The 20,199-nt window shown below is 38.0% G+C and overlaps 2 protein-coding genes across 6 annotated transcripts in view; one reads left to right on the top strand and one right to left on the bottom strand.

Moving 5' to 3' along the window:
- Positions 1-3,675: 3,675 nt before the first annotated feature.
- MORN2 (MORN repeat containing 2) lies at positions 3,676-10,958 on the bottom strand. 2 transcript variants are annotated; one of them, XM_032410345.1, is made up of 5 exons: positions 10,839-10,958; positions 8,244-8,294; positions 6,588-6,694; positions 5,629-5,765; positions 3,720-3,948 (listed from the first exon to the last, which is right to left on the bottom strand). In XM_032410345.1, exons 4-5 carry the CDS (start codon positions 5,763-5,765, stop codon positions 3,846-3,848), a joined length of 240 nt encoding a protein of 79 aa, XP_032266236.1. In that variant the 5' UTR covers positions 6,588-6,694; positions 8,244-8,294; positions 10,839-10,958; the 3' UTR covers positions 3,720-3,845. The 2 variants fall into 2 exon arrangements, with proteins under 2 accessions (XP_032266237.1, XP_032266236.1); XM_032410346.1 differs by lacking the exon at positions 8,244-8,294 and having other exon boundaries at positions 3,676-3,948; positions 10,839-10,945.
- Positions 10,959-10,980: 22 nt separating this feature from the next.
- The window catches only part of DHX57 (DExH-box helicase 57), a 58,200-nt gene continuing 48,981 nt past the window's right edge, over positions 10,981-20,199 (top strand). Inside the window, exons 1-2 of one of the 4 annotated variants that reach the window (XM_032410342.1) lie at positions 10,981-11,066; positions 18,652-18,857. In XM_032410342.1, the coding sequence (XP_032266233.1) occupies positions 18,658-18,857 (200 nt within the window). In that variant the 5' untranslated portion in view covers positions 10,981-11,066; positions 18,652-18,657. Of the gene's footprint in view, positions 11,404-18,430; positions 18,858-20,199 lie in introns of those variants that run through there. The other 3 variants (XM_032410343.1, XM_032410344.1, XM_032410341.1) reach the window with 3 other exon arrangements.

Raw genomic sequence — 20,199 nt, 5'->3', positions numbered from 1 at the left:
TTTTTTCAGAGAGGAAGGAAGACTTTTTGTCTGCCCATTGCTTGGAGCTTACTAGTTTACTGCTATATTGATATTCACTCTTATATACAGAGAAGAGAGAGAAGGAAGAAGGGGGGATAAAGAGGAACCAGGAGTCTCATCAATTCTGTCCCAAATCAAATCAACCAAATGTATATGAAATTTGCACAAGGTATTTATCTGTTAACTTTTATATTGTATTTGTATGAAAAGTTAACAATAGTATGATCATCTTCCTTTCAAAGCCTCTGAGGTTTCAAACTGGTTTAGATGGCATTTTCAGAGTCCATGGTATTAATAAAAATGTAGATGTTAATTAAATTCAAGGAAACTGTTTAGAATAAATATGTGTCAAAAATTTATTTCTCTAGGATAAATTTCTGACCATTTGTGTTAAATCCTTCAAACGTACTTTCAATGAAATGGCTATACCATTTCCAGTAATACAATTTTGTATTGAAAGGAGCTATTTAAAAAGACAAAGGGTAATAAAAAGACATATTTCTATATTTTCAGAATACTAGTTTCAACATATAAAAACCCATATAATTCCAATACTAATTATAATGGAATGCTATTCTTGCTTAAGTAAAGGATAGAAAGCTTTCAGGTGAAACACAATTCTTCTCATCATGCTCCCAAAACCCCACAAAGAGTTTAGAATTAAGTTTCACTAATGTCCCTGTGTAATTAATCAGCACACATTATTCTATACATAACAGAGTGAACTCTGATAGAATCCTCTGTCCCTTTTCTGTGTTACAAAAGGCATTCCTAATTTTTATTCTTTATTCTTAATCCCAAAGAGGCATATACATGCTGGATTTATCTGCCTTGTAAATCAAGAAACTTGTCATCTTTTCTTTAAGATTGCTCTCAAAATGTAATTCCACTTAAAATTAATACATAAATATCCAACACTCTTCAGTCTCCAAACATTTCATTAAGGCAGATGATGATAAAATTAAAAAATTAAGCAAAGGCAGATTATGATAAAAAATTAAGCAAGAAAATAAATATTGTACAAGTTGTTATAACTTTTAAATAGCTATTTCTTTAAATGGCTACCTTAAATGTCAGCATGGTTTGAATCTAAATTAGTAAGGATATATGGGATTTCTTCTTTTATGAAAATATTTCCCCTGTCAATGCCTTTCAAAGCACGTAAAAGCACACACTTACCCCATGTTGCTTGCTGAGGTTATATCATCCTCAGATCAAGGCTTATCTGGATTCTAAATTAATTTAAAGGTTATAAAAAAAAAAAAAAGCAGGAGAGGTTTGACTTCCCCGGAAACGAGATTGTCATATGCTAACTAGGCTTTTAAATGAGGAAAACTAGTGTCTCTTCTAATTATATAAGCTTCAGGTCAAATTCTAGCATCAACTAATCAACTGAACTGGATTTACTTTCAAGGAGTAAGAGAAAGAAAACCATTTAAAAGGAATGACTTTGTTATCATAGAAAACTGGCAACTTGAGCATTAAAACGTTATTTATATATCAATAAAAAGCTAAAGATTTTTAAAGGATTTTAAAATTTTAAAGATTTTAAAGATTTTGACCTAAGCCATTGTTACCTTAGATATTTTGAAGAAAAATATTGGGAAAAATTTAGTTTGCAGTAAAACAGATATTTTTCTATATTTTCCAGAAGTTTTAAAACTGCATTATATGTCCTGGTCCCTGAAAACATCCTCTCAATTTATCTTAATTTGTATAAATTCTAGTACAATAATATTTAATTCTAAAACATACCAATTAGTGCTAACCAACAAATCCAAAAGTGTCTAATTTTAAAAATGTATTTTTGAACAGTTAAAAATAGGGTATTTTGAAATTAAATACATAATCTATGATTATGGGAAGCTAACAAAAAATACCATTTTTGGTTCTACTTTGAAAGACATTTCAACCCAGATTTATAGTAGTACAACAGAAATTTTTAAAAATTTAGCAAGTACAGTACACTTGCTAATTTGAGAAGTACAAATTTCCACAAGACTTTGAATGAAGAAATATGATATTAAAGTTACTGTTTATAGCACTTTTTGGTCATTTTTGGAAAAATAGTTCCAGCAAACACTCAGGTCTTCATTGTAATTTTTAATATGTAGCTGTCATGTACTCTTCTGGTAATTTTTTTTTTTTAGATTTTATTTATTTATTTGAGAGAGAGAATGAGAGAGAGAGAGCATGAGAGGGGGGAGGGTCAGAGGGAGAAGCAGACTCCCCACTGAGCGGGGAGCCCGATGCGGGACTCGATCCCAGGACTCCAGGATCATGACCTGAGCTGAAGACAGTTGCCCAACCAACCGAGCCATCCAGGCACCCACTCTTCTGGTAATTTTTAAACTGTATTATCTAGAAGGTAAAAAAGCTTCCTTGGCATAGAATAGGTGAGGACACATAGATCTACTTTAAAAAAAAAAAGAAATATAATTCACATACCACACATAAAAATTGTCCTTTTATTGTGAATAATTCAATGGTTTCTAGTATTCACGAGGTTGTGCGACCATCACCACTAATTCTAGAATATTCCCATCACCCCAGAAAGAAACCCCATGCCTCCCAGTTCCTCCTTTCCATAGCAACCACTCATCTACTCCCTATCTCTATGGATTTGCCTATTCTGGACATTTCACGTACAATATGTGGCCTTTTGTGACCAGCTTCCTTCACTTAGTATAATGTTTTCAAGGTTCATTCATGTTGTAGCATGTGTCAGTATTTTATTCCTTTTTATGGCTGAAAATATTCCTTTATATGGATATACCACATTTTGTTTATTCATTCATCAGTTGATGGACATTTGGGTTGTTTCCAATATTGAGCTGTTATGAATAATTCCCGTACAGGTCGATTTATTGGGGGCACATAGTTAGGAATTGCTGGGTCATACGGTAAGTGTATGTCTAACTTTTTGAAAAACTGTTCCATAGCGGCTGTACCATTTTATATGCCCACCAGAAATGCTGGCAGTTTCCAATTTCTCCCTGTCATTGCCAATCTTTGTTGTTGTCTGTCTTTTTTAATATAGCCATCTGAGTGATTGTGAAGTGCTATCTTATTGTGGGTTTAATTTGCATTTTCCTAAAGAGTAATGATTTCATTTGCTTATTAGACATTCGTATATCTTCCTTGAAGACATGTCTATTCAAATCCTTTGTCTATTTTTTAATTGGGTTGTATTTTTATTTATATGTATTTACCTATGAGTTCTTTATATACTCTGGAATCTAAATCTGTATCAGATATATGATTGGTAAATATTTTCTCCCATTCTGTGGATTCTTTTCATTTCCTTGATAGTTCCCTTTAACACACAGATATGCTTTTTAAAGATGATAAAACTCAGGCACAGGATTGGAAATTGACTCTGCCAAGATTTAGATAGTTCTGCTGTGTTTATTAAAATGAATCACATAATTTATTTTAATTTTTTAAAAAGATTTATTTGAGAGAGAGAGAGAAAGTGCATGCATGAGAGCAAGGAGGGAGGCAGAGGGAGAGAGAGAGAGAATCTTAGGCAGGCTCCACACCCAGAGCGGAGCCCGATGCCAGGCTCGATCTGATGACCCTGAGATCATGACCTGAGCCAAAATCAAGAGTTGGACACTCAACCGACTGAGCCACCCAGGCACCCCACATAATTTATTTTAAACTGATTATAAGATGATGAATATAAAGTTCAAAAAGACGTTGAGAGATGGTTTTATTGGCTAAATTATGTTATAGAGGTAGTATATGAAGGTATTTCAGATGACTAAGTTTTCCTTATACCTAAAAGTTTCAGTTACCACATTAAAATAATGCAGAATATACTACATGTGGAGCTTTAGCCTCAGGCCTGGAGCAGCAGTGAAATGAAAGGTGCCACACCATTCTAGTCCTTGGGTGTCAGTATATTGTCCTTCACCTTCCATCCTGCAATAGTGAAAAATAAATTTGTTCATTAACCAAGACCAAGAATATAGAGTCCAGGTATAAGATTGTCTAGCATATTATACTCTATGCCTGAAGAATTATATCTTTCCACTTTCAAACTTTGATTTAAAATTCAGCATCCTAAAAATAAAATAAAATAAAATGAAATAAAATAAAGTAAAATAAAATTCAGCATCCTGCTTTCATATCCTACCAAAACCATTACTATTCCAAACAAACATTGTTATTATACAAATTCTGGTATCCAAGATTTTAGGATCACATACACTCAGTTTACACAAAACCAAAACAATCAGTTAAAAAATGAAAAGTTCATATTAGTTCATTCATTTATTCAACAAATATTTATTGACCATCAACTATGTGTGAGGTGCTATGCTTTATGCGGGGTTTTCTTAGACTCTTGGGAGTAGTGAAAATGTACTTCACATAAACAAACAGACTTATGCCAGGGGTTAGATTTTTTCCCTTCATTAACATCAGTGGAAAAAGTTTGCGTTATCAGCACAGACTTGGGAGTCAAAAAAGGTGAACACTTTTCTGCCCTCCTCAAAATGTATTTATATCAACCACTTCATAACAATTAGGTTGTATCTTCAATTCTGCAAATAAAGGGATATTTGTAAATGAACATGAACCTCTGGATTATATGGCATGGTATTCAGTGTGAAGATTAAGCTTGTAAAAGTGTGCTTTTATTTCATTTTACTTTTATTTTTCGTTCAAGCATAAGCTCAGAAAGGACAACAGTGAGTACATTTCTACAATTCGAAAACTAACTAATTTTGCTTACACTTTAAAAATTAGCTTAGTAAAAATACACACATATATCAGGTCAAAATCCAATAAACAAATTTGAAATTATCCCCCAAGGCTGCTTTTTTAAAAAATTTATCAGGATAGGGGTGCCTGGGTGGCTCAGTTGGTTAAGCATCCAACTCTTGATTTCGGCTCAGGTCATGGCCTCAAGGATGTGAGATTGAGCCTGGCATCGGGCTCCATGCTGGGTGTGGAACCTGCTTAAGATTCTCCCTCTTCCTCTCCCTCTGCCCCTCCCTCCCTCTCTAAAATTAAGAAAAAACAAAGCTTATCAGGATATACTTCTTATATCCTGATATATATAATTTTTGGCCTAAATTTTCTCAATAATTGTGACAAGCTTTCCATTTCCAAGCTGATGACAAAAAGTTCTATAGCAATAGGAGAGATAAGAGGAAATAAATGAAAAGTCTAATAGGTTATCAACAAGAATATTTTCTTTTGGAGGCTCATGATGGTCTTAACCTCTGTTTATAACATTTCCCCCCCAAAATAACCCAACAATTTTTTTTTTTTTTAACAGGGAGGAAGAGAGATGGTGGGAGGAGCAGAGGGAGAGAAAGAATCTTAAGCAGCCTCCACGCCCAGCTCAGAGCTCAATGCAGGGCTGGAACTCACGACCCTGAGATCATGACCTGAGCTGAAATCAAGAATCTGACGCTTAACCAACTGAGCCACCCAGGTGCCCCTAATCCAACAATTCTTAATAAATATACTATAAATATATTTTAATGAACTGTATTACAAAAGAATATTTAGCATTAAGTAAATATAATATTTAAGCAAAAATGCCTGAAAAGAACCTTTTAGAACTACAATGACTTCTTATTTTAAGCCTACCTATTTTCATTGAAGTTTCCAGTATACTTTGCCCCATTTGGGAATGTATAAGTCCCCAATCCATGAAACATATTGTCCTTAAAGTGTCCTTCATACACTGCTCCCGAAAAATGCTCAAGCCTTCCAAAACCATTCATCTGTTTGTAACAAAGGAAATGACCTCAGTAACTAACATTCAGTTTCTGTATATATATGTCTATCATCCATTTAGTTATTATTTAATCTATCATTGTATCACCCTTTATTTCCACAAAAATAAGAAAACATTTACCATTGATCATTGTCCTTCAAATGCATCTCTCTCTGAAGCCCACCAAGTCAAATGTTCCTAATGTGGGGCATTTGAACATCTAGGGGGTCCATGATGATGATAATAGGATCCTTAAGACATCTTGAATATATCAAAAGTCTTAAAGGACAACCAATTTAGTTAGCCCAGGAAACAGTGCAAAGAAGTTGTTAGAAACAAAAATTTGTATTCAAGCACACCTGAGTCCACATCTGGTTTCATCACTAATTGCGCAAGAAACCTGAGCCTGATTTCCCTCATTTGTAAAATAGGAGCATTAATAGTACCTACCTCATGAGGTACTGTGAGGATTAGATGAGTAAATTATGTAATGCATTTAGCTTTACTCAGTGAATAGGAGATGAGAAAGATGGTAATAAAGATGACAGGGGGCCTGGCTGGCTTGGTCAGAGGAGCATGTGATTCTTGATCTCGGGAAGGGGGGGTGGGGAGTTTGAGCCCCATGTTGGGTGTAATGATTACTTAAACAAATAAAACTAAAAAAAAAAAAGATGACAAACCCTGTATGACTTTAATATCACTCCTATGTTCATATCAGTTATTTTTATTATATAGTCTACTGACATGTGTTTTTCATTAATGGTGAAATGCCAGGAATCATTTAAGCAATGGGCTTACTTATCCACTGTCAATATTACAACAACAATACCTTGTCATCTTTCCAGCTTCCTGTGTAGACAATCCCATTAGGAGTGGTATGAATACCTATTCCATTTCTCTCAAAGATTCCAGAAGATGTTCTTGTACAGTCACCATCTAAACAAGAGAGAAATATATTGTAATGCATTATGAATGGGAACCTTGTTAGACTAGGTAATAAAGTATTTATGTTCAGGACTAATCATAACTGTACCCCTATGGGTCTCTTTGGCTCCCTAGCATTGAAACCAATGAGGCCAGAGATAAAGGAGCTCCATGGACTTAGAAGTCTTGTTTTGGTTTTTAAGTTTATTTATTTATTTATTTATTTAAGTAACCTCTACATCCATCATGGGGCTCGAACTCACGACCCCGAGATCAAGCATTGTATGCTCTTCTAACTGAGCCAGACAAGCGCCCCTTAGAAGGTCAGGTAACCATTAAAACACACTGGCCAGGAAGACTGACAGATCCCATACATAGGTTTCCGAGGCATACTATCTAGACTTAACATTAGAGTTTAAATTTAAAATCTGTGGGGTGCCTGGGTGGCTCAGTCGTTAAGCGTCTGCCTTCGGCTCAGGTCATGATCCCAGGTCCTGGGATCAAGCCCCACATCAGGCTCCCTGCTCCTTGGGAAGCCTGCTTCTCCCTCTCCCACTACCCCTGCTTGTGTTCCCTCTCGCTGTGTCTCTCTCTGTCAAATAAATAAAATCTTTAAAAAAAAAATTTTAAATCTGTCCATCTATTAGTATTTCTATGTCATTTTATTTAATGGAGTTAATATCCCAATAGTTGTTCTACAAAATTTACAGTCTCATTTTTTTACTCTTTTTTTTTTTTTAAAGATTTTATTTATTTATTTGACAGAGAGAGACACAGTGAGAGAGGGAACACAAGCAGGGGTAGTGGGAGAGGGAGAAGCAGGCTTCCCAAGGAGCAGGGAGCCCGATGCGGGGCTCAATCCCAGGACCCTGGGACCATGACTTGAGCCGAAGGCAGATGCTTAACGACTGAGCCACCCAGGCGCCCCTCATTTTTTTTACTCTTAAGCTATTTAATTTTTTCTTTTTTTAAATTTTTTTAAATTTTACAATGGCATTTTATTTTTTTTAATTTAATTTTATTATGTTATGTTAGTCACCATACAATACATCATTAGTTTTTGATGTAGTGATCCACGATTCATTGTTTTCATATAACACCCAGTGCTCCATGCAGTACGTGCCCTCCTTAATACCCATCACCGGGCTAACCCATCCGCCTACTCCCCTCCCCTCTAAAACCCTCAGTTTGTTTCTCAGAGTCCATAGTCTCTCATGGTTCATCTCTCCCTCCAATTCCCCCCCCCCATTTTTCCCTTCCTTCTCCTAATGTCCTCCATGCTATTCCTTATGTTCCACAAATAAGTGAAACCATATGATAATTGACTTTCTCTGCTTGACTTATTTCACTTAGCATAATCTCCTCCAGTCCCATCCATGTTGATGTAAAAGTTGGGTATTCATCCTTTCTGATGGCTGAGTAATATTCCATTGTATATATGGACCACATCTTCTTTATCCATTCATCTGTTGAAGGGCATCTCAGCTCTTTCCACCTCAACCACCCCTTAAGCTATTTAATTTTAGTCTAGATAGAAAAAGTAATTGAAATGTATGCTTACCATACTTGTCTCCATTTGGAAATATAAAGTTTATCTTACACACTTCAGCAGCTGTTATAAAAGATTTAAGAAAAGTCACATAAACTTAAATATTTTTATGTGCTTTAAGAGCTACCCAAACTGACTCACTTCATATGATCACAAGCATGATTACTTGGCATTTCCGTTGTCTAGTGTAGGGCCCTGGGGAAATGAATAACTTTGTCTAGATGATCTATTTTTATTTATTTATTATAATAGCTTTATAAATATATAATTCACATACCACAAAACTTACCCTTTAAAAGTATACAATTCAATGGTTTTTTTAGCATATTAAGAGGTATGCAACTATCACCACAATCTAATTTTAGAATGTTAGCAGTTAGTCTTCATTCCCCTAATTTCGACTCCCACCTCTTCTCTACGCCCAGCTCCACCTCACCCCAGGCCCAGCCCTAGCCCCTAGCAATCACTAATCTACTTTCTGTCTCTATAGATTTGCCTATTCTGGCCATTTCCTATAAATGGAGTCACACAGTATGTGGTCCTTTATGATTGGCTTCTTTTACTTAGTATAATGTTCTTAAGGTTCACCCATATTGTAGCATGTAGCAGTACTTCATCCCTTTTTATCACCAAATAATAGTCCACTGTACAGAAATAACAGTTTGTTTATCCATTCATCAATTGGTGGACAGCTGGGTTGTTTCCAGTTTGGGCTGTTATGAAGAACATTGCTATGTACATTCATGCATAGGTTTTTGTGTGGATATATGTTTTTATTTCTCTTGGGTAGCCTATATGACCTATTGATGCCCTCACAGAGGTAAAGTGAAGTGAGGAACTGGCAGAAGGAGGGAATAGAAAATAAAGATAGTAAATGATAGTGGGGAGAGGTAGGGGTGAGGTTGTCTAAACAGAATGAGATTGGAATGGAGACCAGGTCAAAAGAAAGGACTGAGGGGAATCTATGCCTCAAAGCCCTGGGACATTTAGTGGACCAAATCATTAGAAATTATTTTTTTTCAGGGGCGCCTGGGTGGCTCAGTCAGTTAAGTGTCTGCCTTCGGCTCAGGTCATGGTCCCAGGGTCCTGGAATCAAGCCCCACATCAGGCTCTCTGCTCCGCGGGAAGCCTGCTTCTCCCTCTCCCACTCCCCCTGCTTGTGTTCCCTCTCTCACTGTCTCTCTCTCTGTCAAATAAATAAATAAAATCTTTTTAAAAAATTATATTTTTCCAATATCAAAGAGAACATATATAGAGAAGATAAGTAAATTCTAACTTCTGGGACTAAAGAGTCTACCAGAATGTTACTCAAAGTGTGGCTCGTGCCTCAGAATTACTTGGGATGCCTTCAAGTTCCTAAACTACTGACAGAATCTCTATGGGTGGGGCAAGAGAACTGACATTTTCACTTAAAAATTAAGTGCCAATTGAGAAAGACCAGAGGCTCATCCCTTTTGAGGAAACATAACACAATAGGTAGAAGACATTAAAATTCTGTAACATCCTCAGACAGAAAGGGAGAGTATAGTATCCTTGAGACAGAAATAGGTGGTTATGAAAAAGAACCAATTAGCAATCTAGGAAATGAATAACATAATTGGGGTAATGACTGAATAGCATAATGAATACAACTGAAAAGTAAATTGGTGAACTGGAATACAAAGTTGCAAATTTTTCCCAGAAAAAGGCACAAAGAAAAAGACAAGTATCACTTGAGCAAATCCTTTCTTATCTCCCCTCACCCCCAGACTCCTCTAGGAGTCTCCACAGCACCCTGGGCCGATCCCTACTGCAGTACTTAGAACCCTGTTAAAATAATGCGTTTGTTCTGGAATCCCCAATCACAATACCCAGCTCATCTAGGTCAAGGATCAGGGATTAGTCAAATCTTTTTTTCTCACTCTAGTGTCCAGCATAGTAGTACTTAGTGGTAGGTGCTTAGTACTTGTAGGTAGGAACTGAATATCTAATGAATAAATAGCACTTGGGAAGCAATCTTTAATTGCTTATTTTTTTTAAAAGATTTTATTTATTTATTTGACAGAGAGAGATACAGCAAGAGAGGGAACACAAGCAGGGGGAGTGGGAGAGGGAGAGGCAGGCTTCCCGCGGAGCAGGGAGCCCGATGCGGGGCTCGATCCCAGGACCCTGGGATCATGACCTGAGCCAAAGGCAGACGCTTAACGACTGAGCCACCCAGGCGCCCCAGTCTTTAAATGCTTATTAAGCAGGGTACCTAAGTTGATCATACAGAAAAACCAAACTGTTTTCAACCATTGGAAACTTTGTAATGTTAGAGCGAGAGGGAATGTAAGAGATGGAGACCATCTGGCACCATAGAGGAAAAATCTAGAGAGGATGGCATTTGCCTAAGATGTCACAACAGCGAGTTTACGGCCGAAACAGAGCTGGAATCCAGGTGTTCTGATTCCCAGGACGGGGGGGGGGGGGGGGTTGTCTCCGTGTCCCCACGCCATCCCCAGTGTAGACGATCAGGAAATAAGTCACAGCCACACAGCAGCTACCAGTGTCCACGCTCTGGCTTAATGCGAGTTCTACTTAGAGGTGAACTTCCCGGCTCGGGGCATTGGGAGGAGGGGCACTCACTCGACAGAGGTGTGTTGCAGATATTTTCTTGACTCTGCGGTTCCTCCTGGGCCGCCAGCTCTATGGCACTGAGCGAAAGAAGCGCTAACTCCGCGCAGAGCGCGACTCGGTTGCCGGGGCGACGAGGCACCTCTCACCCGGAAGCGAATATGCGAGGGCCCGAAGCTGAGCCAATCGGAAGGGAGGAGGTTGTGCTGCTGCTGCAGGGCCGCGGCGGCGCCGCTCTAGGTGAGATCGCGGTGGGTGGCGAAGCCCTGGCGGGACCCCTCAGCCTGGGCCCTCCCTCCTGACAGCCGCCCCGGGAAGCAGCGCTTCGAACCCGCCACGGCCTCCCCTTCCGCGGACAAGGGATGTGCGCCTGTGTGCGTGGTCTGCGCGCCGCCCTGGTTGTCAGTGTGCGGACCCTGCTACCGCCTCCCTCTCCGGGGGTGGTCAGGGTCTGAGGAGCATCCGGCCGGGTGGGATCCGGGCAGCCTGGCTGGGGCCTGGGAGTCTGGACCAGCAGGATCCCGGGTTGTCCGCACCCCGGCTGGAGGCGAGGGAGCTGAATTCAACTTGGAGAGGGGTAAAGGATTACATTGGAGAGGCTCGGGTTTCCTTTCCTGTCTCTTGTCACCGTCTCGAACTGAGTGTATGCTGGAAGAAAGGTACCAGGTGTAGGAATCTGCGTGGAGCTGGATATGTGGGGTCGGTCAGAGGTTTGCCTGGGAAGGGAGTGGTGTGTGATCAGTTTTCAGTGTCCTGTTTGGTGATTCTGTTCCTGGGGGCCTGTTCTGCGTGTGAAACAAAGGATCCTCTTTGAGCCAAACTTAGGTCCCTGTGTCCACGGTGAAGAAAAATAGTTGGAATCTTCCCAGGCTAAATGGAATAGAATGCTGAAATTTAATACATGTAGATTATACAACCTAATTCCCATTCCCTTGAAAACATCTGGGCTGAATTGTATTGGATACAGCCAGCAAGCCTTCCTTCAACATTTTGAGAGCAGATCTCAGATCAGGTTGTAAAGGTGCGATTTTTCTGGGTTGGTGTGAGACAAGTTGTTGATCATTATTTAGGCAAGCTAGCTGGGGCGCAGTCTGGTTGGCGAGCCACTCTAAAAATCAAAGCACATTATCTTCTTGCTTTTTTCCTAATGTATTTTACTTACACAAACTTCCCTGGACTGGGTGTTTTTTGAGCTGAAGCTCTGATCTTTCTGTCTGATTTGTGTATCTTTTCCCTTTGTCTGAATTCTAGAAGTAATAGATAATTATTGATGCACAACTTTACAGAATTCAGTTTGTCTGATTGTTTTGGTCTTCTGTTAAGCTTTAAATGACCCTACATTTTTGTGAGTATGTGTGTAAGTACCAATGTTTTTACAGAAGAATTTGAGGTAGTTGGGCTTCTTACGATATTCTTATCTAAGAGAGCTGGAGTCAGGAAACTTGCAATGAAGGGATTTGAAATTTGGATTGGAAAAGTATATTAATCATTTCTTATTTTCCATATTTTATTATATTTTGACACATTGGGGGCCTACCTGGCCAGGAAGAAACTGCCCTTCCTAGAGATAGCTAATTCACCTTGACCTGTGAACATACCTTTCATATGCAGACCAACCCCCAACCACCTACCTCCTTCATCTAATTTTTGCACCCCAAGCCAATTCCTCCCTCCCCCTAAATCAACCCAGGGCCAGGTCACAGGCAACTAGGCACAGCCCCTATGCCCCAAAGCCTGCTGGAATTATTTTAACTGGCCAATCCTAAACTGTTTACTCGGCCCTGCCTTTCCTGCGGAAACCCTAAGAAAGGCTGTGGCTTTTGCCTTCCCCTGGCTCCTTTGTGCCTCCTGACTGAGTCTGGTACCTCCTCCTGGGGCCTGGCCTGGCGTGGCATGATGTACCTCTCTCCTTTCTGGCCAAACGGTGAATAACATTAAACTTTTCTTTCGGTGGCATTGACCTCTCCTTGTTGTCACTTTTATAAATTAAGACCCAGGCACAAATCAAAGGGGGTCTTGTTTATCATTAAACTTTGAATTGAAGATATAAGGTACGTGTGTGGTTGAGGAGGAAGAGATACGGTAGAAAGAATTTTGGCTTTGGTGTCAAACAGATTGTTTGAAACCCTGGCTCCAGACTTTGCTTCTATACATTCGGTGGCATTAGACAAGTCATATAATTTATCTGTGCTCTAGTCTCCTCTATAAAATGTAGAAAATAATCTTTACTGTACTAGATTTTTAGACGGTTAAATGAAATAATCTTACCTTTCCCCTTAATGCAGACTTGTATATTCAACTACGTTCAGTATGTCTCCACGTGAGTATCTTGTTGGCATCTCAAATGTAACAGATCCAATCTGAACTTGTGACACCCCTCCCCCGGTTTTTTCCTCCCCAATATTCCAGTTCTGAGCACATGACACCACTATTTACCCAGTTAACCTAGGCCAAAAAATCTTACAATAATTGTAGACATTTCTTTCTGATACTTTTCATCTAATTCATCTACATTTAAAATACATTCAGAATCTGTGACCACTTTTCAACTCTGCTGCTCCCACCCTAGTCCCGCCCACTGTATTTTCTCTGTATTTGTTCTGCCTGAACAACTGCAGTAATTTCCTAGTTGGCCTCCTGGCTTCTCCTCACCCCCCTGCAGTCTCTTTATTCTTCACGAAGCAGCTAGCATAATTGTTTTAAAACATGAGTCAGTCCTAGCCATCTTTTGCCTCAGCTCTTTAGTGACTTCCTATCATATTTAGAATTTTTAAAAAAATTTTCCAAAAAAAATTTTTTTTCCAAATCACTCTTAGCTAAACAGATTAAATTCTAGCTTTTTAAAAATCTAAAGCTACAGGGGCGCCTGGGTGGCTCAGTCGTTAAGCGTCTGCCTTCGGCTCAGGTCATGATCCCAGGGTCCTGGGATCGAGCCCCGCATCAGGCTCCCTGCTCCGCGGGAAGCCTGCTTCTCCCTCTCCCACTCCCCCTGCTTGTGTTCCCTCTCTCGCTGTGTCTCTCTCTGTCAAATAAATAAATAAAATTAATTAAAAAAAAAAAAAAATCTAAAGCCACATAAAACCCAAAGCAATCTATTTTTCTATCTGAGATCAAAACAAGTTTCTTTTTTCCTATCTAAACATAATTCTTGGCATTGAGGTAAATCTGAATTCACATGATATACTCTGTCAAACTTTTCCAAAATAGTTTAAGCCCTGCTTTGGAGAGAAATTCTCATGTTACACATACATATTTACATATTTTTTTTCAAAGACTAATGACACATTAATGAGGTTAATAGGCATGTGATGGGACCATGATACTACTAATAATATGAAAACAAAAAGCAATTCATTTATACAAAGTGTTCCTGTATGATGCAGTATGAAATGGGATCACAGAATCTATGTACAAACATGAATCACCAAAAGAAACTAAGCTCACTTTAAGAAAATTCATTCTGTTGTTTGGAGTGGAGGTGGCCAAGTTGTGATGTATAACAAAAATATTGTGTATAAAATCTTCAAAGTCAAGTATTAGCCTAAAGTGGCAATAACTGCAACTTAAACACTAAACCCAACCAGATCTTTACTGTGGCAATGCAATGTTAGCTTTGTGGCCTGCAGGATTTACTGAGGTAACAACCTCTTCTCTCTTGCCTCTCCTCCCAGTGCTCCCCCTGTCTCCAGCTTTTTCTTGGCCTTCTCTGCTCTCTGACCTCATCCCCTCTCCTCACTTCAGTACGGACCCATCAGACTTCTTACTGTTTGTCCAGCTCAGTGCATTGAAGATGTTCTGGACCTGGCACCTTCCCCCCAGAATATTCTTTTCACAAATATTTCATGGCTAATTCTCTCAGTTTGTTCAGGTGTCTGCTCAAACATGATCTCAGAGAGGCCTTACTTGACCACTCTCTTTAAAATAACAGTCTTAGGATTTTTCTTTTTCTGTATAGCATTTAACTGATATTATCTATTTATTTGTTTATTTGTGTCTTACCCTTTGGAAGGTAAGCTTCATGAGGAATTTTGTCCTCTTTGCTGTTATATCAATTGTTGGTTCATGTATTTTGGTGTTCTGTTATTAGGTGCATATATATTTATCATTGTTATATCTTCCTGCTAGATCGACCCCTTTATCATTATGAAATGTCCTTCTTTATTTCTAGTAACATTTTTTTTTTTTGCTTTAAAGTCTATTTTGTCTGATACTAGCACAGTCACTCCAGCTTTCTTGTGGTTGCTGTTTGCATAATTTATCTTTTACCATCTGTTTACTTTTCATTTATTTGTTTCTTTGAATTTAAAGTGATAAGTAGCATATAGCTATATACAGATATATATAGCTATAGCATATATCATTTTTTTAATTGAGGTATAATTGACATATAACATTATATTAGTTTCAGGTATATAACATAATGATTTATCATTTGTATATATTGTGAAATGATCACCACAGTAAGTCTAGTAGTTAGCATCTACCACCATACATAGTTACAAATTTTTTTTCTTGTGATGAGGACTTTTAAGATTTACTCTCTTAGCAACTTTCAAGCATACAATAGAGTATTATTTACTATAGTCACCATGCTGTACATTATATCTCCATAACTTATTTATTTTATAACTGGAAGTTTGTACCTTTTGACCCCCTCTACCCATTTTACCCACCCTCTACCTACCACCTCTGGCGACCACCAGTCTATTCTTTTTATCTGTGAGCTTGGTTGTTTTTGTTTTTAAATTCCACACATGCATGAGATTGTATGTATTTGTGTTTCTCTGACTAATTTCACTTAGCAAAATGCCCTTAGTTGTCCATCCTTGTTGTCGCAAATAACAATATTTCATTCTCCTTTGTGGCTGAATAGTATTCCATTGTATATATCCATATGTATATCTTTTTGAATTAGTGTTTTCATTTTCTTTGGATAAACACCCAGAAGTGGAATTATTGAATTGTATGGTAGTTCTATTTTGAATTTTTTGAAGAACCTCCATACTGTTTTCCATAGTGGCTACGCCAATTTACATTCCTACCAACAGTGCACAAGAATTCCTTTTTCTCCACGTCCTTGCCAACACTCATTATTTCTTGTCTTTTTGATAATAGCCATCCTCACAGGTGTGAGATGATATTTCATTGTGGTTTTGGTTCATATTTCCCTGATAATTAGTGATGTTGAGCATCTTTTCATGTACCTGTTGGCCATCTGTATGTTCTCTTTGGAAAAATGTCTATTCAGATCCTCTGCTAGTTTTTAAATTGAATTGTTTGGGGTTTTTTGCTGTTGAGTTGTATGAGCTCTTTATATATTTTAGATATTAATTTCTTATCAGATACATGATTTGCAAATATTTTCTCCCATTCAATAGGTTGCCTTTTCATTTTGTTGATGTTTTCCTTTGCTTGCAGAAACTTTTTAGTTTACCCACTTTTTTATTTTTGCTTTTGTTGCCTTTGATTTTGGAGTCAGGTTCAAAAAATTCTCACCAACACTGATGTCAAAGAGTTTACTGCCTATGTTTTCTTCTAGGAGTTGTATGGCTTCAAGTCTTACATTCAAGTCTATAATCCATTTAGAGTTCATTTTTGTGTGTGGTGTAAGATAATAATCTAATTTCATTCTTTTGCATGTGGCTGTCCAGTTTTCACAACACGATTTACTGAAGAGACTTCTTTCCTCACTGTATATTCTTGGCTCCTTTTGTTGTGGATTAATTGACCATATATATGTGGGTTTGTTTCTGGGGTCTCTATTCTGTTCCATTCATCTGTGTGTCTGTTTTTATGCCAATACTATACTGTTTTTATTTCCACAGCTTTGTAATATAGTTTGAAGTCAGGGATTGTTATGCCTCCAGCTTTGTTCTTCTTTCTCAAGATTGCTTTGGTTATTCAGGGTCTTTTGGCTCCGTGCAAATTTTAGGATTATTTGTTCTGTTTCTGTGAAAAATGCCGTTGGAATTTTGGTAAAGGTTGCATTGAATCTGGAGATTACTTTGGGTAGTATGGACTTTCTAATAATATCGATTCTTCCAATCCATGAGCACAGACTATCTTTCCATTTATATGTGTCTTCTTCCGTTTCTTTCATCAATGTCTTATAGTTTTCAGTGCACAGTTCTTTCACCTCCTTGGTTAAATTTATTCCTAGGTATTTTATTCTTTTAATGTAGCTTATTACTTCTTGAGTTACAACTATTTTCTCTTATTATAGACTATGTTAAGTCTAAGAAACTATCTTAAATCTAGCTTCGGGGATTCCTGGGTGGCTCAGTCAGTTAAGCATCTGCCTTCTGCTCAGGTCATGATCCAGAGTCGCGCATCGGGCTCTTTGTTCAGCGGGGATCCTGCTTCTCCCTCTGCGTCTGCCCCTCCCTCTGTTTGTGCTCTCTCTGTCCCTGACAAATAAAGAAAATCTTAAAAAATAATAATAATAAAATAAATAAAAATAAATATCTAGCTTTGGCTATATTTTATAATTTTAATGTATAATTTTCATTTTTACTTTCTTTTTGGTCTATAAATTCTGTTTTGCTTTATATATTTAGGTGTTCTGATGTTGGGTGCATAAATATTTACAATTATTAGATCCTCTTGATGAATTAATCCCCTTATCATTATATAATGACCATCTTTGTCCGTTGTTAGTTTTTGCCTTAAAGTCTATTTTGCCCAATAAAGTATAGTTGCCCCAGCTTTCTTTTGGTTTCCATTTGCATGGAATAGCTTTTTCCATCCCTTCACTTTCATTCGATGTCCTTAAAGCCAAAAAGCACTTCTGTTGTAGGCAGCATATAGTTGGGTCTTATTTTTTTATCTATTCAGCCATTTTGTGTCTTTTGATTGGAGAAGTTAATCTATTTATATTTAAAGTAATTATTAATAGGTAAGGGCTTAATACTGACATTTTGTTAATTGTTTCTTAGGTGTTTTATAGATCTTTTGCTCCTTTCTTCCTCTCTTGCTGTCTTTGTGATTTGATGATTTTCTGTCGTGGTATGCTTTGATTCCTTTCTCTTTTGTATATGTACTGTCGATTTTTGCTTTGTAGTTTCCATGAGGCTTACATAAAACATCATATAGTTATAACATTCTATTTTAAGCTGGTTAACAACTCAACTTCATTTGCACACAAAAGCTCTACACTTTCACTCTACCCAGGCAAAATCTCTGAGCCAGGTCTGTGTCTCTGAAAGTGTATATGTAAATTAAAATTTTGTTTATCAAATCACATATTAAATACATGGAAAACATCTCTTTTCAACTAGAGTTTTTTAAACCCTATACCAAATCTAACCAAATCAGGATGTAGGACTCGGGCTTAAGCATGTGTGTTTTGAAACTTCTCCGTGTATTTCTGATGCTCATCCCTGGTTAAGAAATCTGTCAGAGGGGCACCTGGGTGGCTCAATAGTTAAGCGTCTGCCTTCAGCTCAGGTCATGATCCCGGGGTCCTGGGATCGAGCCCCGCATTGGGCTCCCTGCTCCGTGGGAAGCCTGCTTCTCCCTCTCCCACTCCCCCTGCTTGTGTTCCCTCTCTCGCTGTGTCTCTCTCTGTCAAATAAATAAATAAAATCTTTAAAAAACAAAAAAAAGAAAGAAATCTGTGTCAGAGAGACTCACTAAATATTAATCCTCAGAGGGATGTGCTTGTAAAGCTTTTGTCAAAACAATTTATCTCTGCTTCCCCTAGACTGACCCTTTTAAAACACGTGCCCGTCCTTATTTCTTTGTAATGGGCTATCTCCATAACTGTGACAAAGGATTGTCGTACTTGTCTGGTTTTATGATGTCTGTATTAGTTTTTCTCTTGCAGGTGAAAATGAGTTCCTCGGTAAGAAGAAAAGGCAAGCCGGGCAAAGGAGGTGGAAAAGGGTCTTCTAGAGGAGGAAGGGAAGGCAGGAGTCACACGAGCAGATCTCACGGGGGCGGTGGTGGTGCCGGCAACAGGAAAGCCTCGAGCAGAATGTGGGATGATGGCGATGACTTTTGCATCTTCAGCGAATCGAGGCGCTCATCCAGGTCATTATGCTTTTGTAATGTGTAAATGCAGAACCGGTATCAATTCCTAATCTGTGGGACAGCAGAGAGCTAAGAGGAAGAGGGGGGAAATGCCGAGTAATTCCGGTCAAGTGAATCGTTCCTCTTGTTTTAAAACCTTGCAGTCTCCCGCTTTGTAACCTTTTCTAGAGGCATGTTGGCAAATAACGGCTTTTTTTTGCAAGGTCGGAATCTGAAGTTAACTTCAACTTACATGACACTGTGAATTGAATATAATACTGTTGCTCTAACTCCTGTTACCAGGAAAGTAAATATTGGAAATGGCGAAAGTGATGAAAATTATTTTAAGAGTTTCTTACACATTGTAGTTTGAAAGTCCCAAAATGCTACTTGACTGTACTCGCTGTCTGTTTAGTTGATGGATTAATTATCTCTTTTCCAGACATATCAGCCAAATCTTCACTGGTGCTTCCTGTGATGACCCGTGACAGAGTCATAGCCAGGCTTCTTTCGTACTCAACTTTTAAATAATGAGTAGATTCTGATAACTCTAATGAATATTTAGTGAAAGTAAAGATTTTACTGCTGCATGTTGTGCAGTGTAGATAGAGAATTCTCGTCTCTCAAGTGGCACTGCAAGCTGTCTACTGGAATTTTTAGAGATGGAAAGATTTCTTTAAAGCTACACATACACACACACTCACTCTCTCTCTTTTGTGGAAATAACTCCCAACTAAATATTAGTTAGAAAGGAATATAGGTGAATGCTGGAGTTTAACTGCAACAAACATGCTTTTAACTTAAATGAATACATCTATATGCACTCAGGAAAAGAAAAAGAAAAACAGATAGCATTTAAGTAGTTTAAACTTGCCAGTAAATGAATCTGAGCCCCACAGTGAGCAAGAAATGGAAGAAGAATTACAATTCCCTCGGTCAGTCTTAGTTTCCAAGTGCTTTTTGTAGTTGAAGCCACTTGATGTACTGAGTATGTGATTTTAGGGTTTAAATATATATTTTTTATACATAGTCCCTAACATAACCAAATACTTGATCTGATATTCAGCCAGAGAATCTACAATTTTTTTTTGTTCTAGAAGAAAAATAGTCATTTCAGACATACTGAGAGCTAATATGTCAATCTCAAACTTGACACCTTTTTTTAAAGGAATCTAGGAATCTTCCAGGGTAATTTTAAGCTATATTTTCACTTTACCTGCTGACTTAAGAACCTAACTTCTGAGTTAGATGCAGTCCCTTCTTTTTGAAAACGTAGACATTATAACTGGAGGTTCTTACCGTCTTTGGCATTCATTCATACAGCAAGTATGTCCTGAGCACCTACTAGGCACCAGGTACTATT

The sequence above is a fragment of the Phoca vitulina genome, unplaced genomic scaffold (assembly GCF_004348235.1).
Source record: "Phoca vitulina isolate PV1807 unplaced genomic scaffold, GSC_HSeal_1.0 scaffold12, whole genome shotgun sequence".
NCBI classification, from domain to species: domain Eukaryota; kingdom Metazoa; phylum Chordata; class Mammalia; order Carnivora; family Phocidae; genus Phoca; species Phoca vitulina.
The sequence above is the reverse complement of the archived record's forward strand: the minus strand, read 5'-3'. Positions and strand labels throughout refer to the sequence as shown.